Below are 25,054 nucleotides of genomic sequence, written 5' to 3'. Positions count from 1 at the left end.
TGGGGGAGGGGCAGAGAGAGAAGGAGACACAGAATCCAAAGCAGGCTCCAGGCTCCGAGCCATCAGCACAGAGCCCGACGCGGGGCTCGAACCCACAAACCGTGAGATCATGACCTGAGCCAAAGTCGGATACTTAACCGACTGAGCCGCTCAGGCACCCCAAAGCATTGCTTTTTAAAAATTTTAACATCATTTTCTATTTATAATACTTCTTGCATGCTTTCACGGGAGGGGTGATGGCTAATTGCCCTCCATGGGCTTGTATTAAGGACAAAGGGCACTTGCCAGATGTATCAACAGCTTCCAAGAGTGTTTGCTCACTCCTTCTGTCTCTCTCTCAAATGGTGTTGGAAATCTCCACCCGTCTCTGCCTCCTTCACATAAGTGGTCAGTGATGTAGGGGTTGTCAGGTTTGTAGATGTACCCAGAATACAGATTCTTACATGATTTTCTTCCCCTCCCCTCCTAACTTTGCTGGCCTCTGGTGTTGCAGACCATGCTGGATGAGGATGATGTAAAAGTCGCTGTGGATGTCCTGAAAGAACTGGAGGCCTTAATGCCCAGTGCAGCGGGCCAGGAGAAGCAAAGAGATGCGGAGCACCGGTTTGTCCATCATGTCCTATCCTTTGGAGGCTTAGGGTGCTGCAATAATTGAGTTTCGTGGGCCAGCTAAGCAAAATTTGGGACAAGTTTACAGACTCTAGACTGGCCATGTACTGTATTGTTAGATCTATTTTCATCGTTCCCTGCAAAGAGTATTTATGCAGAAAACGCTAAGACGTTTATAAGTTAGAAATCAGGGTTGAAGGAGGCACTTGTGACCTCATCCTTCATGGGCCTACAGGGATGTCCGAGAGAAACTAATTCAGCTCAGCACTTAGTAGGTACCTGACATGTGCGTGGCACTGTGTGGGGTGCTTGGGGATGCAGAGGTGAAATTGGGCTGGTTTCTCTTTTAAAACAAATGTTTGTTGATTTGTTAGAGACAAGACAAAGAAGAAGAAGCGGAGCCGGAGCCGTGACCGTGACCGCGACCGCGACCGCGAGCGTGACCGGGAGCGGGAGCGAGACCGTGATAGAGACCACAAGAGGAGACACCGGTCCCGCTCTCGGTCACATTCCAGGACCCGGGAGAGGAATAAAGGGAAGTCTAGATATCGGTCTAGGAGCAGAAGTCAGAGTCCCCCCAAGGACCGGAAGGACCGGGACAAGTATGGGGAGAGGAATCTGGACAGATGGCGGGATAAACATGTGGACCGCCCTCCCCCGGAGGAGCCTGCCATTGGGGACATTTACAATGGCAAAGTTACCAGCATCATGCAGTTTGGATGCTTCGTGCAGCTAGAGGGATTAAGGTATTAGCTGGTGATCTTCTTTCAAACCTGTGATGGGCAGAATTTCTCTTCTCGCTGAGGATTTTCATATTTTAAAAAGTTGTTACGATTAATGTCGCTTTAATCAAATCAGCCGTATCAGGTTGTTAGAATTTGACTTTTATTTGAAATGATATATAGCCACACATTCCTTACTCTCCCTTCAAGAGATCTGCCCTTTTGCTCACTGAGACACATGAGAATTTGTCCCCCATGTCTTTTCTTTGGGAGGGTGGTAATACTATTTTATTTTTTTTAACCGTCTTTTTGGTACTTTCCTCTTGAGTTTTTGAGCTTAAGACCATTTCCTCTTGTTGAGTTCCAACGGGGTGGAAATTGGTTGGGGAAAAGGTATTTTAGGCATGCTCCACATATATGTGACTCTCCCTCAGGAAGCGATGGGAAGGCCTGGTGCACATCTCTGAGCTCCGGCGAGAAGGCCGTGTGGCCAATGTGGCTGATGTGGTGAGCAAAGGCCAGAGGGTCAAAGTCAAAGTGCTCTCCTTCACTGGGACCAAGACCAGTCTGAGCATGAAGGTAGGTGAGATATCCAGTCTGTTTCCAGGTCTTAAAAAAACATTTTTTTAATGCTTATTTATTTTTGAGAGAGAGAGAGCGAGAGAGTGCGCGTGTGCATGTGAGCAAGGGAGGGGGAGAGAGAGAGGAAGACAGGATCTGAAGCGGGCTCTGCACTCAGAGCGGAGAGCCCGATGCAGGGCTCCAACTCACCAACTGTGAGATCATGACCTAAGCCCAAGTCAGATGCTTAACCAACTGACCCACCCAGGCGCCCGTTTCCATATCTGATGGCCAAGGAAACAAGAGGACAGCAAATGAGTTAGTTCCTTTTTTTTTTTTTTTTTTTGCCCTAGGATGTGGATCAAGAGACTGGTGAAGATCTAAATCCCAATCGACGACGAAATCTTGTTGGGGAGACCAATGAAGAGACTTCAATGAGGAATCCGGACAGACCCACTCACCTTTCCCTCGTCAGCGCCCCTGAAGTAGAGGATGACTCTCTGGAGCGCAAGCGCCTTACCCGCATCTCTGATCCAGAGAAATGGGAGATCAAACAGGTTGGGGCCATTTGCCTATATGGCTTCATAGCCATTCTGCATGTAGCGTGGTGGTTAGGAGTGTGGCCCCTGGAGCTCAGTGGCCCGGGGGAACTTCCTGGCCGCTTACTAGCCGTGGGATCCTGAGCCAAGCCACTCTACTTCTTTGTGCCTCAGTACCCTCATCTGTGGAACAGGACCAGTAGTGGCACCGTGGGGATTAAATGAGGCGGAAGAAGTGGAGCACTTACGTTAGTGCCTGCGTGTGGTTAGTGCTGTGTGAGTTCTTGTTTCCGCCATTCCTCAGTACATATCAGAGCCAGGTGATGGAGACAAATGTATCATGGTTCCTCACCCTTGAGGAGCTCAAGGTCTAGTGGCGGGAGACAGATAGAAACATAATTGTCAAAGTTGGATGTTACATAACAGGGGATGTGCACAGTGCTGCGGAAACCAGGGAAGGAGCAGATAATGCTTCCTGGGGGCACGACCCTTGAGCCCTGCTTTTAAGCGCCATGTTGTGCCCCCTAGGGATGAGATATGTGATGTTTGAGGCCCTGCAATCCTGGTCAAAAGAAGAAAAACCTTGGTTTCCTATGTGGAACCTCTGTACTGCAAAAGAAGAGTTTCGATCCCAGCAGGTTACAGATGTCGCTTCTGTCCTTTCACTAGATGATCGCTGCCAATGTCCTTTCCAAAGAAGAGTTTCCGGACTTCGATGAAGAGACTGGCATTCTCCCTAAAGTGGATGATGAAGAAGGTAACTAGCCACTTAGATTGAGCAGGATGGTGGATCAGGACAGTGGATGAGCTGAGCAGTTGGGTGGGGTGGTTTAGATGTAGTTTAACCTAGTGGCTTAACTCATTTGTTTCCTAGGTCTTACCACTCATTACCTCCAAGAACAAGGGCTCCTCCAGGTTGGAAGCAGAAAATTCATTTTTCTTTTTTCTTTTTTTTTTTAAAGGTGCAAATTGGTTTCTTTTTTTTTCCTTTTTTTAACTTAAATTTTTAGAGAGACACAGAGTGCACACGTCAGGGAGAGAGGCAGAGGGAGAGAATGTTAAGCAGGCTCTATGCTGAACATGGAGCCCAAAGCAGGGCTTGATCCCACGACCCTGGGATCATGACCTGAACCAAAATCAAGAGTCAGACGCTTAAGCAACTGAGCCACCCAAAAATTCATTTTTCTGACAGATGTTTATATATTGTTATACTTTTTGGTTATGATACATATTCAGGATACAAAAAATTCTGATTATATTTTGGGGAGGAAATTTCATCTCATAATCTTAGTAAGTGTTCTGCAAACCTTGGATCCAAGTAGATTACCTCTGAGTTGCCCTGGAAACAACTTTTAACTCAGCCTAGTAACAATTTTTAAAGATTGTGAAATAAATCCAATAAGACATATAATTGATATAATAGTAATAAAGGAACACCTATGTACCTACTCAATTTAAGTGGAATTTTTTTTTAATTTCTTTATTTTGAAAGAGAGAGAGAATGCCAGGGAGGGACAGAGAGATGGAGAGAGAGGATCCCAAGCAGGCTCTGCGCTCACGTCACACGACCTGGGGCTTGATCCCAGGAACCGTGAGATCATAACCTGAGCCAAGATGAAGAGTCAGATGCTTAACTGACTGAGCCACTCAGGCGCCCTGGTTAAGTGGAATTTTATCAGCAGCTTTGAAGCCCTTACATGTACCCCTCTGATGAAATCTTCTTACTCTTTTCTCTGGGTAACCACTGTTCTAAATTTTGTGTTATTTCCCTGCCTTTTTTTTTTTTTTTTTTTTAACATTTTATTATCTGTATATCTGTCCCTAAACATTGTCTTGTTTGGTCAGTTTTTGAACTTCATTCATTTTTTTCTGATCATGCTTTTGATATTTATCTATGATGATTTTTATAGTTGTATTTCACTTTTGCTGGTGTAGTGTTTTCTGTATAGAAATTTATCATCATTTATCCATTTTGCTTTCGATGGGCATAAGGGCTATTTCTGGTATTTTGTTTACATGTAACGCTATTACGAAATTCCTATTCTTGTTTCTTAATACACATAGCAGGACCTTTTCTTTTCCCTATATGTGTAGGAGAAGAATGACTGGGTAGTAGGAAGTGTGTGATTTAAACCTTATGACGCAGTCCAAATTGCTTCTTAAAGTTTGTGTTTCAATTTACACCTCTTTTTTTTTTAAAGATTTTATTTTTGGGAAGCCTGGATGGCCCAGTCGATTGAGCTTCCGCCTCTTGGTTTTGACTCAGGTCATGATCTTGTGGTTTGTGGGTTTGAGCCCTGTGTCAGGCTCTGTGCTGACAGCTCGAGTCTGCTGGGATTCTCTGTCTCCTTCTCTCTGCCCCTCCCCTGCTTGTGTGTGCACCTGCTCTCTCAAATAAAAAACACTAAAATCATTTTAAAAAGAGACTTTTGGTTTTAACTCATTTTTGTGACCAATGTGGGGCTCAAACTTAGAATCCCAAGATCAAGAGTCTCATGCTCTACCCACTGAGTCAACCAGGTGCCCCCAATTTATACTTTTATCGTAAGTGTGCGCTCCTGTGGCTCATATTCTTGACGACAGTCGGTATCGTCCAATTGTTCAACTTAATTTTTTTGCCAATCTGTTGTGGGTTAAGTTACTCCATAATGAAGTTGGGTGGAAAATACCTAGTAACATTTGGGATGTTAGACCACGTTTCTCTACAGGCTTAACTTCTTTTGGAAGTAGTTCCGCTGATCAGTTTTTAGGCCAGAACATAAATGCTCAGAAATACCTGGAGGGCAGGGGAAACAGTCATTTCCATTAGTTTCACTTGGATTGCTGTCTTTTTGACCTTGGGAGCTATCTTTGATAAAGATTGCTGGTGCCCATGGAAACCAGTTGTGGTGAAAATGATTGGCTATTTCTCTCTTATTTTTTTTGCTAATTCTTCTTTGGGGGGACTTTTAGATGAAGATCTTGAGATCGAGCTGGTTGAGGAAGAGCCTCCATTCCTGAGAGGGCACACCAAGCAAAGCATGGACATGAGCCCTATTAAAATCGTTAAGGTGAGAAATGCTGGGACTCTAACTTGGGACACGTCACATGAACTTCTTTTCCCTAAAGTAACTGTTCCGTTTTTCAGAGCAGGCTATTACGTCCATGTAAGCAGAACTCAGGCTAGAAGGTGTATTGACTGTTGGTCAGGGTCTAGAATATTATTGTTTTAAAGGGTGACTGACGGCTTTGTTACTTTGGACTTTTTAATTCTTTTGCTCTCATTCTACTGTATTTTGGGAAGAAAGAGGGGAATAGGAGTGTTTGATCTATCACTGCTTTTGCCCTTGCCTTAGGGGCTTGGCTAATTACCTTACACGTTCAAAGGCAGTTTTGAAGCATTCACGTGACCATTTGGGGCTGGCCCTCAGTGGAAAGCGGGTACTGGGAAAGACAGAGCTGTGAAGAGAATTCGTGGGAAGTTGTGATAAATTTTTAGGTTTGGAGAAGGGTATTTTATTTTATTAATTAATTTATATTTTGGAGAAGAGTATTTTTAAAGTCTCCCAGCCCAGCCATCCATGCAGTGCTTGTAATTCACTTGTGTCCTGCAGTGTTCCTCCCGTGTAGTCTTCTATCTGCTTGACATTGTTGGTGACAGAGAACTCATCAATCCTTAAGGAGAGCCATTCCGTCTCCAGATGGATCTGATTATTAGCTCTTCTGTAAGCAGAGTTGAAATCTCTCATTGAGGCATCCATGTTGGTCTTAATTTTAGTTCTTGGGACCTTACAGAAGAATTCTTATCCCTTTCTTGTCTGTCCTCTCTCTCATGGGGTTCTCATCTTCAACCAACACCCCCAGTACCTCCAGTGTAGTATGGTACGTCCTTCTAGGTGGGTCTCGTTTTTTAGATTCAAGGGGCTTAACATTTACATTTTAGTTCCTGGCCATTTTATGCTGAGATCTCATTCTGATGCTGCTTGTCTTCTGTTGCACTAGAACCCGGATGGTTCCCTCTCCCAAGCAGCAATGATGCAGAGTGCCTTAGCCAAAGAAAGGCGGGAACTCAAGCAGGCCCAGCGGGAAGCTGAGATGGATTCTATTCCCATGGGGCTCAACAAACACTGGGTTGATCCTCTGCCTGATGGTAAGACCCTGGTAGGGGTGTGTGGACTTCTCAAAAATAACCCGAGCCTTGAAGTACAAGCACTACCAGCACATACTAAAAATTTAGCCTTAGCTTTGATTTGGGGATTTTTCCCTTTGGTTAAAGCATGTTTTTTGTGTGCTTGTTTGTTTGTTTGTTTTTAAACGTTTAAAACCAAAAATGTTTTAGTAACCCTGGTCAAATCATTAGACTGAGTTTTTCTTCTGAATAACTTAAGAATTTTTTATGCTTGGGGTGCCTGGCTGGCTCAGTCAGTATAGCATGGGACTCTTGATCTCAGGGTCATGAGTTCAAGCCCTATGTTGAGCATAGAGCTTACTTAAAAAAGAAAAAGATTTTTTAAAAAGTATTTTATTGTCAAGCGATTTCCACACTCAGTGTGGGGCTCAAACTCACAACCCCAAGATCAAGAGCCATACACTCTACTAATTGAGCCAGCCAGACACCCTAAGAATTTTTTTATGCTAAAGATAATACAGCTTTGAAACTTCCATTTTTACATAATTCTTTGTGCAGTAAATGTTAAGTAACTCCTCGATACAGTCATAACAAGTACTTAGTAATATGTGTTAGGCAACTGGGGAACTGAGCCACACTTTAAAGTAAGTAGACATGATCTCTTATGAGGCTTGCAGTTTAGCAGGGAAAATCAATTATTAATCAAACAGTTCCTAAATTACTAACTAAATCATGACTAGTGGTACATGAAGAAGTACAGGTGGTGTAGGTCACTTCCCTGAGAAAGTTGAGACTGGAAGGATAAATAGGACTTTGTCATCGGAGGGGCTGAGGTGGGGCCAGGGGGCACGTGTTCCAGGCTGAGGAATTTTTTGGGCTTGGGCCGTGAGGTGGAAAGCAGGCCTGTGTGGCTGGACTGGAATGGTGGGGATGAGGTGGGGGGGTGGGAGCCAGGGCTTCGAGATGGCATTAGGAATTGGGGCTCAATTCTAAAGTCCACTCGGGAGTGTTGCCAGGTTCTAAACAGGGGAAGGGCATGATCAGAGTTGCATTACCAAAGAATTACTGAGGGTACCCTGTAGAATGGATTGGATGGGCAAGTGTAGACACCTGAGCTGACTTAGGGCTTTTCTAATGGAAGAGACTGGATGGTGGCTTGAACACAAGAGGTAGCAGACAGGAGGGATGAACCAGAGAAATGGGATTTGTTGACTGTTGAGGGCAGGGGCACTGAGGTAGCTTCAGGATAGTACTAAGTTGCCTGTTTTCCTTTGCAGCGGAAGGCAGACAGATCGCTGCCAATATGAGGGGTATCGGGATGATGCCCAATGACATTCCCGAGTGGAAGAAGCATGCTTTTGGGGGCAACAAAGCTTCTTATGGAAAAAAGACCCAAATGTCAATCATTGAACAGAGAGAGAGCCTGCCCATCTACAAACTGAAGGAGCAGCTGGTCCAGGTGAGATGCCCCTTTGTGTTGTATTGGTGCAGGAGTAGCGGTGTTTTCTAAAAGAAGGATGACGTGTTTGAACTGAAATTAGCTGGACAGGTATGTGTACATTTGTACATTCTCCAAAGAGGATAGAAAAAAACCCAGAATGTTTCCAAGTACTTTAAAATACATATGTGTATTAGTGTATACATTGTCTAAAGTTTATTTAAGTAATCTGTACCTAACATGGGGCTTGAACTCACAACTCCCAGATCAAGAGTTGGATGTTTCACAGACTGAACCATCCAGGCGCCTCTACCTTTTTTTTTTCCCCCAAAGAAGAAATAAACCTGTTGGAACTGGTGGCCCCTAGAGCAGTTCCAAGTGGGCAGACCAATATCTCTGGTCAGTAAGAAAAATGGGGATGCTTGACCAATGATCCCATATGGGCAAGACTTTGCTTTAGGTAGTTATTTCCATTTTTTTGGAGATTGGATTTTAAGACAACCAAACTTTCCCTAGGCAACTGAGTTTACTAGTTCACAGTGAATCCTTTCAGTGCTATCTCAGACGTACGCAAGCAAGTACAAGTACATATGCACATGCATTCATAGACATTATATGTTTTATGTGTATTGTATGTTTCTAGATGGCAGGCAGCATATTACGCATATACTCTGCATCTTGTTTTTCCCCTTAATGATACAGCTCAGAAATTGTTCCTTTTTTTTGTGTGTGTGGTGGTTTGTTATGTGGATATGCCCTGGCTTATTTAACTAGTCCTTATTTAACTAGCCCTGTATTAATAGACATATAGGTTGATGGCAATCCTTTGCTGTTATAAACGGTGTAGAAATAAGATGACTTTTGGGGTATGGAGATTTGGCAGTGGAAAGGAACACGTTATATGCCTATTTTATTTACTGTTGAATTCTTTAACCATGTGGATGTAGTACTTAAAAAAAATATGTAGAATCAGAGATACCTGGGTGGTAGCTTATGCTTTTAGCATTGCCTTTATGTTTTTATAAATTTAAGAAAATGAATAAGGGGCGCCTGGGTGGCTCAGTCGGTTGAGTGTCCGACTTCAGCTCAGGTCATGATCTCACACTCCATGAGTTCGAGCCCCGTGTCGGGCTCTGTGCTGACAGCTCAGAGCCTGGAGCCCGCTTCAGATTCTGTGTCTCCCCCTCTCTCTGCCCCTCCCCTGCTCATGCGCTCTCTCTCTCTCTCAAAAATAACTAAAAACATTAAAAAAAAAATTTAAAAAGAAAACGAATAACATTTTTAAAAAATAGAATTGAGTCATTTAAAGAATACCCATAAAGTTTCAAGTTTTTAAGTTATACGTGCAGTTAAAATAAGAAAGAGCCTTGCCCATAGAAAACCACCATTAATATTTTTTTATGTGTGATTAAAAATAATTTTAACTCTGTAATCTCACCATATGTATATTATCGATCCCCCTTTTCTTCTTTAGTGTTGGAACGTAAATATTATTTTCCTCCGGAGTAATGTGGGAGATTTTAATGACTGTATTTGTTTATATTCTGTTAATTTCAGGCTGTTCATGACAATCAAATCCTGATTGTTATTGGAGAGACAGGATCTGGGAAGACAACGCAGATCACCCAATACCTGGCAGAGGCAGGCTACACTTCCCGGGGCAAGATTGGATGTACCCAGCCCCGAAGAGTAGCAGCCATGTCGGTGGCCAAAAGAGTGTCGGAGGAGTTTGGTTGTTGCTTAGGCCAGGAGGTAAATGGGTACTGAAGTTGTTTCGGAAATGCCTAAAGAAAGTGTCAAAAGGCCCACATCTCCACCTATAAAATGGGAATAGTACTACCTTTCTTCAGGTTTCTCCTGAGGGGTAGAGGGTTGTCGTCATTGATGTGTTCAGGGTCAAGTCCAAGGCAGATTTTACTAAGAGGAAATCACTGCACATCTTGCTCAGATTCTTACCTAAGATTTCAGGTAACAGTCTAACTGGGCTACAGTCTTGGTTGGGAATTGCAGAAAGGAGAGATTTGTGTCTAGGTTTTCAGCTTTGGTTCTGCTTTAGGTGGGCTACACCATTCGGTTTGAGGACTGCACCAGCCCAGAAACAGTCATCAAGTACATGACAGATGGGATGTTGCTCCGAGAGTGCCTGATTGATCCCGACCTCACACAGTATGCAATCATCATGCTGGATGAGGCGCACGAGAGAACAATTCACACTGACGTGCTCTTTGGATTGTTGAAGAAGGTAACTAGGTGCTCTTTGGCGACCCTTCTTCTGCCTGTTGGGGACTGAATCCTGGGAATTGGATTTGAGTACCTGTGCCTTACTGGTTAGTCTTTCTTAGTAAAGCCACACTGCACTTCTCTTTAGACGGTCCAGAAACGGCAGGACATGAAGCTGATTGTCACCTCAGCCACATTGGATGCAGTGAAGTTTTCTCAGTACTTCTATGAAGCTCCCATCTTCACCATCCCAGGTCGAACATATCCAGTGGAAATACTGTACACAAAGGAACCTGAGACAGATTATCTGGATGCCAGCTTGATCACTGTCATGCAGATCCACTTAACAGAACCACCAGGTAGGAGGAAAGAGAATTTTTTTCCTCATGGGCCAAAAGTCCTAATGCAGATAGCTTTTTTTCTCATCTTTTAAAAAATGTCTTTTAAATATTGGTCTCCCTGCAAGCCCAAGTCTTGCATGTTTGAAGCGGTGGTAATGGTCTATACAATAACGTGAAGCATAGACACAAATTTTAAAAAATGAAAAATGAGAAAAAAATGAAAAACCAGAATAAACATGGACAGATGAAAACCTCTTGGTTTCTTAGAGGTCGGAATAGGAGCGTGTTTTCCATCATTGGGCGTTCTTTTAATGTCACCGTGGCTTTCGTGTGGAACATACACACAGGAAGTAAACGTTCTCTTCTTAGGTGACATCCTCGTCTTCCTGACTGGTCAGGAGGAGATCGATACCGCGTGCGAGATCCTGTACGAGAGAATGAAATCCCTGGGACCGGATGTCCCGGAGCTGATCATCCTGCCCGTGTACTCTGCTCTCCCCAGTGAGATGCAGACCCGAATCTTTGACCCGGCCCCACCTGGCAGCAGAAAGGTAACGCTGGGCAGATGGGAAGCGCCCGCATGCTCTGAAACCACGTGGGGTGTGCACCTGGCCCTGATGGGGATTGCTTCGGGTGTATGCGAGCCTTGTTTTTTTATGTCTTAGAAAATAGTCCGACCAATCTGTTAAGGAATGAGGATCTTATATGCGGCCCCTGCTCCTCTTCCTCTCCTTCATTCAGCAAGTATCTTTGAAGCGTCTGTCAGGCTTTGGGGTACACGCCGGGGTGGGAGGCCAGGCCGCTATCTGCCATGGGGCATCTACTGAGAGACAGGCCTTTAACATATGGTGTGAAAGAGCTGCTGGGGCTCTGTGTACCCAGAGGGGGAGCCCCTGACCCAGAATTCTTAGAAGAGGTGAGGATCTAAGCTAGTCCTGAAGAGCACGTGGCTGCTCACATAGACGAGAAGGACAGCAGGACACGAGAGGACAGCCTGTGGTAGCCCAGGGGCAAGAGCGTGCAGAACCTTTCAGGGGCTGCGAGTTCGTAGTTCATGGCTGGAGCTAACTGCTGTGCATGTGAGACGGGAGAGAGGAGGCAGATGGACTTATTCAAATAACAGTTTTACTAAGATAGATATAAATACAATTCACCTCTTTAAAACAGAATTCAGTGACTTTTAGTATATTCACAGAATTGTTTGACCATTAATTACCATTAATAGTAACTAACCATTAATCAGTACAGTTGATTTTAGAATAATTTCATGACCTCCAGAAGAAACCCTGTACCCTTTAACAGTCACCGCCTCCCCCCCCCACCCCACCCCCCACCCCCCACAATTCCCCCTTCTGCTCAGCCCCTGGAAACCACTAATCTATTTTCTGGAGTTGCTTATTCTGGACACTTCATATAAATGGAATAATGTAATACGTGGTCCTTGGTGACTGGCTTCTTTCACTCAGCATATTTTCAAGCTCCATCCATGTTGTTGCATGTGTCAGGACTTCATTTTTTTTTTTTTTTTTTTTTTTTTTTTTTTGCCCAATAATATTCTGTCGTAGAATGATATTCTACATCCACAGAGTGGATGTACCACATTTTGTTTACCCGTTCCTCAGCTGTTGGACATTTGGGTTGTTTCCACATGTTAGGTATTATGAACAATGCTGCTAGGAGCGTTTGTTTACAAGTTTCTGTGCAGGCATATGTTTTCACTTCTCTCGAGTATATTCCTAGGAATGGAAGACAGATGGATTTGAATAACATTGAAGAGTTAGAGTGGACAAGACCTAGTGGGTGCCTGGAGGTATAGGGGTGAAGGGCGGGGAGAAGTCAAGAATGACTCCCAGCTTTCTGGCTTGGACAGCTGGACGGAAGATGATGCTGAGGAGGGAAAGACGGAGGAGGAGCAGGTTTGGGGGGGTGGAAAGACGGCGATTCCTCCTCTGTTCTGTTGGTGGTGATCGGACTTCTTTGGAAGAGGGCTCTGCAGCTCTGTGGCAGGTGGAAGCCTTTCAGGGCCAGTGAGATGCTGGCATGACGTGGGATGTTCTGGTGCTTCCTTGCAATGATTTTTCCAAGCAGTTGTGGTTTATTAGCTGAACCTCTGTGGAAGAACAGTGGCAGTGCCAAGCCGAGACCAATAATCTTCTAGATCACGCGTACTGCTGCATACACACAAACCGTGAAATTCCTCTGCCGCCTCGTTCATTTTATGATCAGGGGAAAAAAAAAATCTCTCTCTTGTTCCACATACACAAACAGCCCATTTTGTAGTCCAGATGTCCCCACGGGGGAAGAAAAATCTCATTTTGCACTGGCACATGTGATGCCAGGAAATCTCTGCTTTCCCAGGGTGCGAGAAAATTAAAATTGTAGTAATCAACATTGGATCTAGAAAATGAGATATGTAGCCATTTGCACCAAATGAAATTGGCTTTCATTGGCTTTTGCTTTCTCCTCTTCCACTTCTCCTCTCAGGTACCACCCTGTCCCCAACTTGACCCTTAAGATGAAGCCAAACAGAATAAGTGCCAGCTAGTCACCTAGAAAGGGAGATCGCTGCACAGTCCTTTAGGAAGATGTCTGGGGTCAGATGTCCTGTGTCACACCTCAGGGCTGAGCCTGGGCAGCTCACTCCAGCTGTGTCCCTCTTGTCTGCAGGTCGTGATTGCCACCAACATCGCAGAGACCTCGCTGACCATTGACGGCATCTACTATGTGGTGGACCCTGGGTTTGTGAAGCAGAAAGTTTACAATTCCAAGACTGGCATCGACCAGCTCGTGGTCACTCCAATCTCTCAGGTATGGCAGCGTCTACCCACAGTGGTCCTGAAAATCCTCTTTGAGGCTTCTCTGAAAATTTTTTATGATTTTGTATTTTGAACTTCATTGTTTTCAAAGATGAACCTTTAAGGTACTAGGGGCTTTTGTGAGATAAGGGACGTTTTTGTGTTGTTTGTGTTTAATCTTCAGGGTAGTGTTTTGATATTAAAAAGCCTCGTCAAATGTGAAATTAAAAAAAAAGTTTAACTTACCACTCTAGATTATAAAAATACAAAAGAACGTATTTTTAAAAATACCGTGCTTAGCCGCAGACATCTGAGGTAGTAATAATGCATGAGACGTTAATGTGTTTCTTTGGTTATTATGGAATCATTTCCTACTCAAATTATTTTTAAAAATGAATAACCTGGTCTGCCTTTTTGAGGACATTTTGGCTACAGCGTATCCAACATTGAAAAGTTCATTCTTTGGACAAAAGAGTTCCACTTCCGGGAGTACATCTCAAAGTTTAGTAGTGACTGAGCGCATGTCTGAGAGTAAGGGAAACGGATGTTCACTGAAGCATTATTTATGTGAAAGGAAACCTGGGAAAATTCTAGCTGAACTCCAGAAGGAAAGTCGTTTAATAAAAGATGGTATATCCACGCCATAGAATGTTGTGTGGCGTTAACAGGGTGGTGCGCATCTATGTTTAATGACATCAGCATATAATTGTGATGTGTTTTTTGAAAAAAGTGAGCTGAAACGTAGCATGAGCAGTAGAATCCAACTTTTGTTTAAAAATAAATAGCGCACGCGGGTATACAGTGTGCATGAGCGTGCCTGGGACTGAAAGCACGTAGTCAACACGGTCGTTGGGGTTATCTGTCGGTGGAGCTGCTGGTTATCATGTTGAGGGGGGTGAAATGCATTGTTTTTCTTTATGCTTCTACGTATTTTCTTAATATTTTATAAGAGGCACGTATGATTTTCGTCATCCATAAAAATCATAAGGCTGTTTTCATTTTGAGCTTAAGGTAACAATAGCTACCACTTGTAGAGTTCTTAGTAAGTGCCAGGCGCGAGGTACTTGTACAATACACGAACTCATTCTCGCATACATCCTCGGTGGTGGGTGTTGTTATTACCCTCATTTCACAGATGAGCATGAGGCACAGAGGGGTTAAGTGACTTGCCTAAGGTCACACAGCTGGGGGAGCCAGGATTGGAACCGGGGTAGTCTGGCCCCTGCGTGGTGGGTGCAACTTGCACCGTGCAATTAGCAACTTGCTAATTGAGAAATTAGCTGTACTTGGCCTCTCTGATTTGGAGAGACATCTGTAGAATGCTGTGGAGTCTGCCAGTGTGCCATTGCTGCCTGCCTTTGTGTGGTTAGAGACTTCTACTGTATCCTTTGGTTTGGGGCTGGCATAGGAATTTGTAAAATCCTGATAACCATTTTTTTTTGTTTTGTTTTGTTTTGAAAGTTCACTTATTTTGAGGGCGGGGGAAGGGCAGAATGAGAGAAGGAGAGAGAGAGAATCCCAAGCAAGCTCTGCACTGTCAGTGCAGAGCCTGATGAAGGGCTCGGACTCATGAACTGTGAGATCATGACCTGAGCTGAAATCCAAAGTCGGACGCTTAACCACCCAGGTGCCCCAATCCCGATACCGTTTGTCATAAGACAGGTGGTTTTGTCAGCAAATTGCCCTCTTCAGATTGCTATTCACTGTTTCCTGGCAACCTGTGGTTAAACTACCTATATATCTTTTTTGTATTTTTTATTTTTTGTAATTTTTTTTTAATGTTTATTCATTTTTGAGAGACATAGAGCAGGAGCAGGGGACGGGCAGAGAGAGAGGGAAACACAGAATCTGAAGCAGGCTTCAGGCTGTGAGCTGTCAGCACAGAGCCCGACGCAGGGCTCGAGCCCACGAATCGTGAGATTATGGCCTGAGCTGAAGTTGGATGCTTAACTGACTGAGTCACCCAGGTGCCCCTACCTGTATATCTTTTTAATTTAAAAATTAGTGCTCCTTTCCCTTAAATAGTGCGGAGAAGTATTACATTTTTTGGGGGAAATAGGAGAAAAATGTTTAAATTATCCATAATCCTACTACCACCAACTGTCATCATTTTGATGTTTTTCGTGCCCATCTTTTTTATTTTTATTTTTTTTACCTTTATTTATTTTTGAGAGACAGAGAAAGAGCACAAGCGGGGGAGGGGCAGAGAGAGAAGGAGACACAGAATCTGACGCAGGCTCCAGGCTCCAAGCCGTCAGCACAGAGCCCGATGTGGGGCTCGAACTTACCAACCGCGAGATCATGACCTGAGCCGAAGTCAGACGCTCAACCGACTGAGCCACCCAGGCGCCCCTTGCCCATCTTTTTTTATGTTTGTTGCTTGTTTGCAAGTCTAGTAGTCTACTAAGTATGCAGTTTTGTGCATTTTTTGTTTAAATATTTAATTTTCTTCATTATTAAGGTATAAAACATGTTCAACGTCAGATATTTGTGAAAGTATAGAAAATAGAACCTATCTGCAAGCCTACCATCAGAGTTAGCCTCAGTTTTAGGGCAATTTTTTCCTTTTGCTAGTTTTTTTTTTTTTAATACAAAATTAGTATTATTTTATAACTTGCTTTTTCACTTCTATGCATGAACATTTCCTTCTGTCATTGAGAGTCCCAACCTGATTTTTAAAATGGCTACAAGAGTCATCATTGTTATGGTTAACGTTACATTTCTTTAGTTCATTTACATTTTTGGCCACAACTGTGGGGATGGTGTTTTTCATGTTACGCTTTTTCTATTGTGCCACACTATTTTGAATGTGTGTTTCTGGGATCTTTATATTTCTTCCATTCACATTGCTTGTATTTGCCTCACTTGAACTTTCCTGAAATGCTGAGTTTTAGGGAATGATAAAAGCATTGATAGTCTCGGAAATGGTCCTAAAGGAAGTGAAAAACCCCACTTCAGATTTTTGCCGGTTGCTAAGTGTCCCCCGCCCTTTAGCAGATTTCCTGGGCAAAGCCGTTCAGCAACGTTTTACAGATATGTTACTTTTATATGCCCGCCCCTCTAGGCTCAGGCAAAGCAGCGAGCTGGCAGAGCCGGGAGAACGGGCCCAGGGAAGTGTTACAGGCTGTACACAGAACGTGCCTACCGAGATGAAATGCTGACCACCAATGTGCCGGAAATCCAGAGGACCAACCTGGCGAGCACAGTGCTCTCTCTCAAGGTAGAAATCACTGTCTTGTTAGAATGGGTTGGTGGAATACTCCAATCCTACGTCCATAGTAAATGAATGTCAGTTTTACGAACCTCGTTAAATACTTTAGTAACCTCCTGGAACCAGTCCCTTTGAAAGGAATGCAAACGGCTGTGATAACAGCCTCTCCACTGTGGGTCTGGGGCTAAGTTGCCATGTCTGCTGTGAGCACACGGTTTTTTCTTACCTTAACAGCCAGCAGGATACTTGGTTATAAAAGATTTTAGTTAGCGTTTTCTAAAAGGATATTAGAAAAATCTAATTAGTGCCAAAGTGTGGACAGGCACAGTTCCTTCAACCCTCGTCCAATTCTCTTCTTTTAGAATGGCAGCAGAACTCCCCGTCCAAAAACTTTGCAAGGGAACTGTCAGTACAGGTTTGAGACTGACCCTCTGGGAGCTTGGTTTTCATTCTGAATCATTGCTCTTCCTCTCTCAGTCCCCAGTGAGGACCCTCATTTTCTTTTGGCAGGGGGAGCTGCATGAATAATTTCCCAGATGATGGCATCCCCACCCCCTGACACTGATGCTGCCCTGGGGCCCTGGCACTCTACTGGTGCAGAGTGCTCTGTTGTAATTTATTATTCATTTGGTATAAGAGAGACTAAACCAGAGCTTCAGGAAAAAAACCCGGTTCAGTCTCTGGAGTGAGAACAGAGCGGCATCTGTGGCTCAAACTTCTGCTCCGAGCTCTGAGTCCTTGGCAAATTTATCTGCTCAGCCCTCTGTTCTACGTTCTCCTTTCCAAAAGTGAGCTATTAATAGTATATGTTGTGAAAATAAAAGACAATACAGGTAAAGGCCCTTGGCATAGTGCTTACTGATTGCTAGCATAATTCCTTGTAGTTGTTATTCATACAATAAGCATTTATTGAACACCTGCTGTGTTTATGGTCACAGTCACGTTAGGGGAGAGAAACAGAAGGCTTAGGTCCTACCGCATCCCCCTTATATACCCTGGGATGATGCATCATTCATTTGTTTCTTTGATTCATCAGATTAGCTAACAAATGTATTGAATGCCTACTCTGTAAGGCCCGCCGATTGCACTGTTATTGTGGTTTTGTGTCTGTGCTTTCCATTGTGAACTCTTCGAGAACTGGGACCATACCTTCCTTAGTCATCCTCATAGCCTGACAGGGTATGAGGCACTTCCTAGATGCACAGTAGTAATTATGTATGCAAGAGACAGCAGAAGCTGGTGTGCTGTTTTTTTGTGTGTTTTTTTTTTTTTTAAATCGTGGTAAAATACACAGCACATTACCCTTTTAACCTTTTTAAGATATACAGTTCAACGGCATTCAGTACATTCACAGTGCTGTGCAGCCATCACCACTGTCCGTTCCCAGGACTTTTTCTTCATTCCAGACAGAGACTTTGTACCCCGTAAACTAAACCATCCCTTCTTTGCTCCCTCCAGCCCCTGGTAACCATTATTCCACTTTCTGGTCTCTGTGAACTTAATTTCCATGTAAATGGAATCATGCAGTATTTGTCCTTTTGTGTCTGGGCTGTTTTGCTTAGCATAGTGTTTTCAAGGTTCATTATGTTGGAGCATGTGTTAGAATTTCATTCCTTTTTAAGGGTGAATACTATTCCATCGTGTATGTCTTGTTTATCCATTCATCTGTTGATGGATATTTGGGTGGTTTCTACCTTTTGGCTATTGTGAATAGTGCTGCTGTGAAAATTAGTGTACAAGTGTCTGCTTGTGTCCCTCCTTTCTTTTGGGCATATCTAGAAGTGGGAGTTGCTGGATCATATGGTGATCCTATGTTTAACTTACTGAGAAATCATCAAGCTTCTTCACAGCGGCAGCACCGTTTTTGCATTGTCACTGGCAATGTATGAGGGTCCTGATTTTTCTACATCCTTGCCAACACTTGTTCTGTTCTTTTCCTGATTCTAGCCATCCTAGTGGGTGTGAAATGGCATCTCGTTGTGCTTTTGATTTGCATTTCCCTAATTACCAGTTATGTCGAGCATATTTTCATGTGCTTTTTGGCCATTTTTATAACCTCTGTGGGGAAATGTCTCTTCAAATCCTTTGCCCCCCCCCCCTTTTTTTGGAAAATCATCTTCCAGTAACTTTAGGGGGAAAAAATTCGTGTATATATATATACGTGTATATGTGTGTGTGTGTGTGTGTGTGTGTGTGTGTGTGTGTATATGTTTGTGTTTATATATATTATATATATATTTTTTTAAGTTTATTTAGTTAATTTTGAGAGAGCACGTGAGCAAGGGAGGGTCAGAGAGAGAGAGAGAGAGAGAATCCCAGACAGTCTCCACACTATCAGCACATAGCCCGACATGGGGCTCGAACTCACAAACTGTGAGATCATGCCTTGAGCCGAAGTCAAGAGTCAGATCCTTAACTGACTGAGCCGCCCAGGTGCCCCTGCCCATTTGTAAGTTGTCTTCTTTTTGTTGTTGAGTTGTATTTACATTTACTTTGAAGGAGTGGTTTTTATTTTTATTTTATTTTTTTTTTAAGTTTTTATATTTAGAGAGAACGACAGAGCACGCATGTGTGTATAGGCGCGAGTGGGAGAGGGGCGGAAAGAGAGAGAGGGAGAGAGAGAATCCCAAGCAGGCCCCACGCTGTCAGTGCAGAGCCTGATGTGGGGCTCAATCCCACGAACTGTGAGATCATGATCTGAGCCAAGATCAAGAGACGGACGCTTAACCAACTGAACCACCCAGGGCGCCCTGAAGAAGTGGTTTTAAAAGTCTCCTGAGAGGAGCTCCTGAGTGGCTCAGTCGGTTAAGTGTCTGACTGTGGCTTAGGTCACGATCTCACAGTTTGTGAGTTCAAGCCCCGTGTTGGGCTCTGTGCCGACAGCTCAGAGCCTGGAGTTGCTTCAGATTCTGTGTCTCCCTCTCTTTCTGCCCCCCTGCCACTCGTGCTCTCTCTCAAAAACAAATAAATATTAAAAAAAAAAAAAAGTTTCCTGAGAACGTGTAAGCTTTCTGTCGGTCTGAGTTTTATGTGGTTCAGCCGTGGGGGTGACTGCTAATCTTGAGGATGACTTCCTACTTGCAATAGAAGAAACTGGAAAGAAGTAGACAAGTACTCTCCTTCCACGTTAACACTGGCAGGGCTGACCCTCCCAACACACACTTTCTTTCCTTCTTTTCTAGGCCATGGGCATCAATGACCTGCTGTCCTTTGACTTCATGGATGCCCCTCCGATGGAAACCTTGATCACAGCCATGGAGCAACTGTACACACTGGGGGCCTTGGATGACGAGGGCCTGCTTACTCGCCTGGGCCGCAGGGTAGGAGACAGACTTAACTTCTGGTCCTTTTGGGGAGATTCCCTGGCCAGCCTTCCATACTCTTTATTCTGTGCAAAATCAAACTCTGGGGCCCTGGATAAACTTTGAGGAGAATTCTAGATGCCCGTTTTTAAATTGGATTTTCCACTGTTACTTAAAACTATTTCTTCTTTACAGAAAAAGGAATTCTATCCACAGTTTTACTTCAGGATGTATATATATGTATATGTTTTTTAAATTAAAACAGTTTTCTTTTATTTTGGGGGAGGAGTGTATGTGCGTGCATGCGAGTGGGAAGAGGGGAAGAAGGAAAGAGAGAGAGAGAGAGAGAGAGAGAGAGAAAATCTTAAGCAGGTCCCATGCTCAGTGCAGAGGCCAACACAGGGCTTGATCCCATAACTGTGGCATCATAACCTGAACTGAAGTCAAGAGTTGGAGGCTCAACCGACTAAGCCACCCAGGTACCCCTCTTCAGGATATGTTATTGAGTCTAAATTTTAAAAGATGTCTGCAAAATTCCCATCTGTCCCGACAGTAGTTATGTCTTTGGTCACATACGTTTCATTGAGGTTTATTTGGGAAATTAAAAAACAACATTCTTCCGATAGAGAGAGGCAACTCACATCATCATGCTTGAGTCAATGTCCTGTGGTCTGTTGCCCCCTCGGACCATCAGTGTCTGATGCTGGCAAGTACCGACGGGTTTTCCCCAGGGCAACTGTAGTTTCTTCTTCTCCCTCTAGATGGCAGAATTCCCTCTGGAGCCAATGCTGTGCAAAATGCTGATCATGTCTGTGCATCTGGGCTGCAGTGAGGAAATGCTGACCATTGTGTCCATGCTGTCTGTGCAGAATGTCTTCTACAGGCCCAAGGTAGGGAGTTCAGACTCAAATTCAGGTAGGGGTGTGGCGAAGGTGGGTAAAATCAGCCTGTTGCCACAGAAGTGCTTACAGTGGACACTTGACAGGGTCACATAGGGCTCCCTGGAACTGCTGGGTGATTACTTAGTAGCTGTTGGACAGAAAACGATCCTCTATCCCACTTCTTGGCAGGATAAACAAGCCCTTGCAGATCAAAAGAAAGCTAAATTCCACCAGACCGAAGGGGACCACCTCACCCTACTGGCTGTGTACAACTCCTGGAAGAACAACAAGTTCTCCAACCCCTGGTGCTATGAGAACTTCATCCAGGCTCGTTCGCTGCGTCGGGCCCAGGATATTCGCAAGCAGATGTTAGGCATAATGGACAGGTAACATCTGGCGACTTTTCCCCATGTGTGAATTCAACCTGCTTGACCGTCATGTCTGTTGATCTCTAAATGCACCTGAGAGAAGTTACAGGCTCCTCACATAAGCTTTTTCCTCCAGCTTTTCCATCTTTGTTATACCTCTCTCCAAGCAAGGGTGCAGCTGAGAATCACTTCAGAAAGTTCCTAAGAGGTTGATTTATTAGTTGTTGAAAAATGCTTAGTTTACAGGCATCTGGGACATTATTGGTAGAGTTGAATAAGATCTCTGGCTCTTACTGTATCCATCTTGCCCACTGTGGAGCTGTGCCTGTGGTACCTTTAGGTACCTCTTCCAGAGGGGAACCCCAGACTCTGGGGACCCATGGTGGGGGTGTTGGGCACCATCATTCTGGAAGACAGAACCTCTGAATGCAAGGTAGTCTCCCATCTTTATCTTCCCTTGATTTATTGCCCTGCTAGACACAAGCTGGATGTGGTCTCCTGTGGCAAGTCCACAGTCCGAGTGCAAAAGGCCATCTGCAGTGGATTCTTCCGGAATGCTGCCAAGAAAGACCCTCAGGAGGGCTACCGGACACTGATTGACCAACAGGTGGTCTACATCCACCCTTCCAGTGCTCTCTTCAATAGACAGCCAGAATGGTAGGTGGGCAGGGGCAGGGCCAGGGTCTGGGGGCAGTTGTGGACAGAAAGAACCTGTAAATTCTACTGCCATGTTACATTTAGGTGTTCGCCCAACCCAGCACTTTCTCCTCCTCCATTGCTTCTGTTTCTAGAACAGTGGAAGCCTGAAGTGGGCACAGTATCCGGCCTATTCAAGAGAAATAAAATCACAGGGGTGAGAGGGAAGGCGGATTTTAGAGATTGTCTAATGAGGCGGTTTAAACAAGTTTTTTACGCAACATTTTTAAAAAATGGGACTCTTACCCACCCTAATATCAAACTGATAAGAAACCACGGTGCTGCCTTGCAGGGAGGATCGGAGATGCAGAGCCTTGCTGCGTGGCCTTCCCCGGTCCCTGTGGCAGCCCCCGAGGCTCCTCTTCAGGGCCCCAGAGTCTGTGTAGACAGCCTGAAAAACCACCCTCACGCTCCACAGAGCAGGGAACCAGGTCCAGAGAAGGGCTGTGTTTGGCTTCGTGTCACTTAACCAGTTAGGGCCGGAGCCTCCTGACAGCTTTCTCGTGGGTAGAGGTACGCAGGCTCCTCAGTACTGGGGTGTGGCTGTCGTAAACAGAGACTGCAGTCCCCTGAGGGTTCAGGCAGGGGAGTTAAGAGGGTAAAACTCAAGCTCAGCTGAGGCCCACAGGGGACCACGGTGACTGGAGTGGAGCCTGGATGGGAGGCTTGAGCCTGATCTCTGTGCCCCACTCAGGGTGGTGTATCACGAGCTGGTACTGACCACGAAGGAGTACATGCGTGAGGTCACCACTATCGACCCCAGGTGGCTTGTGGAGTTTGCTCCAGCCTTCTTCAAGGTCTCTGACCCGACCAAGCTAAGCAAGCAGAAGAAGCAGCAGCGTCTTGAACCCTTGTACAACCGCTACGAGGAACCCAACGCGTGGAGAATATCCCGGGCCTTCCGACGGCGCTGAGAGGTGACACTTCTCTGTCTGCCTCTCCTGCAGAGGGGGCCCAGGGCTTGGACTCCCTTTTATTGATGCAAAGCTGGTCCCGAGGATGCAGCCATCCAGTGACTGAGTATCTTCACGGGGCATTTTCTAAACTTGATTCTTATTTCTTCCCCGGTGGTCAAAATAGAAACAGGGATTTATGCCCGGTTTGACCAGAGCCCCCAGCCCTGACCGCTTCAAGGCACTGTGGCCAGCTGGGGCTCGCAGCCGGTATGGGAGTACATGGCATCATCTCCACAAAACGGGCAACTCGTGGAGCCCTAGGATGGGAAAACGGAGTTGCGAGCATCTGACGCCCAGACGTAGCGAGGGCCCTGACGCCCGAGCTGGGACTCTGGAGGAAGGGGCCGCGGAGCTCACTGACAGTGTTGGCCCCACTTCTGCCCCTGCCCAGCCCCTGTACTCTCGCTTAACCTCTTGGAAATATTTATTTTCTTAAGGAAACATAAATGGTTTTCTGTGGCCGTTTCTTCTAGCTGAAAGGCTAGGATATTGGCCTGGGCCCAGGGTGGGGAGATTTGTGGCTTTGGTGCACATGGTGGAGAGTCCCCTGTAACCAGAGCTTGGGGCCTCTTTGGGCTCAGAGGTGACGCATAGCCCAAGCCTGCAGTCGTATCTCTTGACACCCGCACCAGCCCGGTGTGGCTGCACACGGTCCCATGATTAACCACATCCACTGCCCCAGTCTGGGCGCCTGAGTGGTTACAGATGCAGCATGTGGAATCCAGAAGGCTCTCCTGGCTCCCTCCGCTGCACACCACACAATGTGCAGCGTGTCCTTTTCCCTTTTGAAACATGCAAGGGACGTCACAGCTTTTGTTTTGTTTGTTTTTTGTTTTTATTCCCCCTCCCCCCGCCCAGGTCCTCGATGGGCTTTAACAAAGGGTTTTTATGGTCAAAGCCTCTCGTCCCCCCACCACAAACAGAAAACCCACCGAACCCCTTTCAGAGTCAGCTTGCTGTTGCCGAGTGGGTTTCTTGTAGCATTTGGTTGGGGAATAGCCACCTCCCAGCGCCCCTGTCATGGCTCCCAAGGAAGCTCTTGACTTTGAAGGACATCCCACAGATGCTGCCAGGCCAGGTTGTTTCCAGAGCTTCTGGAAAGCTGGTCTGGATGTGGAGCTTGTAGGGAAGCCCCTGGGGGGTTGGACACCTCGTATAGAACTACTGACTTGTCCACCAGATGCTGAGTTTATGACATTCTAGGATGTGAAAGAACGTAAGCTGTTGTTGGGCGGCAAACTGACCACCCTAAAGACGATTCAGAGAGAATCCAGCAGAGAAGAGCACAGGCCAGGGAGTCTGCTGACTGAGATCCCCACCCCTTCTTTGAGTTGAGTGAGCGCCTCCAATTCTGTTTGCTCCTGGGAAGCCCTGGCCAGTAATTAAGGGCGGGGGATCTTTGTGTGTTCACCTTTAAGGCCCTACGGGGAGAGAGAGGCAGGGATGTACAGAGGAGGAGGCCGAGAGCAAAGCAGGGGCTGGGCACCCAGCTCCCCAGTCTCTAAGAACTCCCTCCGGGCTTGGCGGCCTGCCTGCCCCAGCTGAGCGCCCAGCACCAAAGACATTGGCACCTAGGAGATGGTTATGGCCCTGAGGGCAGGGTGGGGAGGTTTGGGATTGAAGCTGAGGTTGAGAAGGACATGTTCCACAGGCAAAGGTGAGAGACAGCAGGGCTAGCCATCTCCTGTGGGTTAGGTGAGCAAAGGACCCTGGCTCTGTGGGTGTTCCTTAAACAACTGTCCCAAGAGCTGTCTCTCTGCTATGTCAAGGTGGTTGATGTCTGACCTTCCGACTGGCCATCAGGAAACAGCATGTCGGCAGCATCGCTGAGCCTGCTCAGAGGGAGATGGGCCAGATTGGGAAGAACTTGCCTGCTGCTCCCACACAATGGGGCCCTTGTTTCTCTTCCTCGAAACAATATTTCCCGAGATTGAGTGACAGGTCAGGAGAGGATGTGGGTCTCCTGCAGGGAGCTGGAATCTTCTAGGCCATTCACCCCACCCCGCAGGAGCCTAGCTCAGGGATTTCCTGCCCCTGTGCACGTGCTGAGTCTGTGCTTGCATACGTGGGGGGGACCATCCCCGTGGGGCTCGTGTAAACTCTACCGCTGGGTCAGGCTCCTCGGTCTAGGGTTCACCTTCATCCAGTCCGGAGCTTGATTTCCCCTGGTGGTTGCTAGAAGCTGCCTCCTCTAAGCAGTGGCCCTCCAAGGTTAAGGATTTGAACAAAGAGCTGTGAGGAGTGACTTGTTAATAAACATTTCAGAGGGTAGAGGTCAGGCTGTGGACACCGTTTCTCACCCAAATC

General features: G+C 45.6%; 1 protein-coding gene across 1 annotated transcript in view; it reads left to right on the top strand.

The window, feature by feature from the left end:
• The window catches only part of DHX8 (DEAH-box helicase 8), a 30,318-nt gene extending 7,124 nt beyond the window's left edge, over positions 1-23,194 (top strand). The window contains exons 5-23 of the mRNA XM_019434855.2: positions 494-603; positions 984-1,355; positions 1,766-1,910; positions 2,246-2,449; positions 3,101-3,188; positions 5,384-5,481; positions 6,413-6,560; positions 7,817-7,998; positions 9,535-9,729; positions 10,034-10,219; positions 10,346-10,556; positions 10,908-11,089; positions 13,206-13,346; positions 16,398-16,553; positions 19,727-19,864; positions 20,608-20,736; positions 20,917-21,113; positions 21,573-21,752; positions 22,486-23,194. Of these exons, the coding sequence (XP_019290400.2) occupies positions 494-603; positions 984-1,355; positions 1,766-1,910; positions 2,246-2,449; positions 3,101-3,188; positions 5,384-5,481; positions 6,413-6,560; positions 7,817-7,998; positions 9,535-9,729; positions 10,034-10,219; positions 10,346-10,556; positions 10,908-11,089; positions 13,206-13,346; positions 16,398-16,553; positions 19,727-19,864; positions 20,608-20,736; positions 20,917-21,113; positions 21,573-21,752; positions 22,486-22,705 (3,282 nt within the window). The 3' untranslated portion in view covers positions 22,706-23,194. The remainder of the gene's footprint in view (positions 1-493; positions 604-983; positions 1,356-1,765; positions 1,911-2,245; positions 2,450-3,100; positions 3,189-5,383; positions 5,482-6,412; positions 6,561-7,816; positions 7,999-9,534; positions 9,730-10,033; positions 10,220-10,345; positions 10,557-10,907; positions 11,090-13,205; positions 13,347-16,397; positions 16,554-19,726; positions 19,865-20,607; positions 20,737-20,916; positions 21,114-21,572; positions 21,753-22,485) is intronic.
• Positions 23,195-25,054: the final 1,860 nt, after the last annotated feature.

Source organism: Panthera pardus, unplaced genomic scaffold, assembly GCF_024362965.1.
Source record: "Panthera pardus isolate Hobbes unplaced genomic scaffold, ASM2436296v1 HiC_scaffold_3, whole genome shotgun sequence".
Lineage (NCBI taxonomy): Eukaryota > Metazoa > Chordata > Mammalia > Carnivora > Felidae > Panthera > Panthera pardus.
This window is presented reverse-complemented; position numbering and strand designations above follow the sequence as displayed.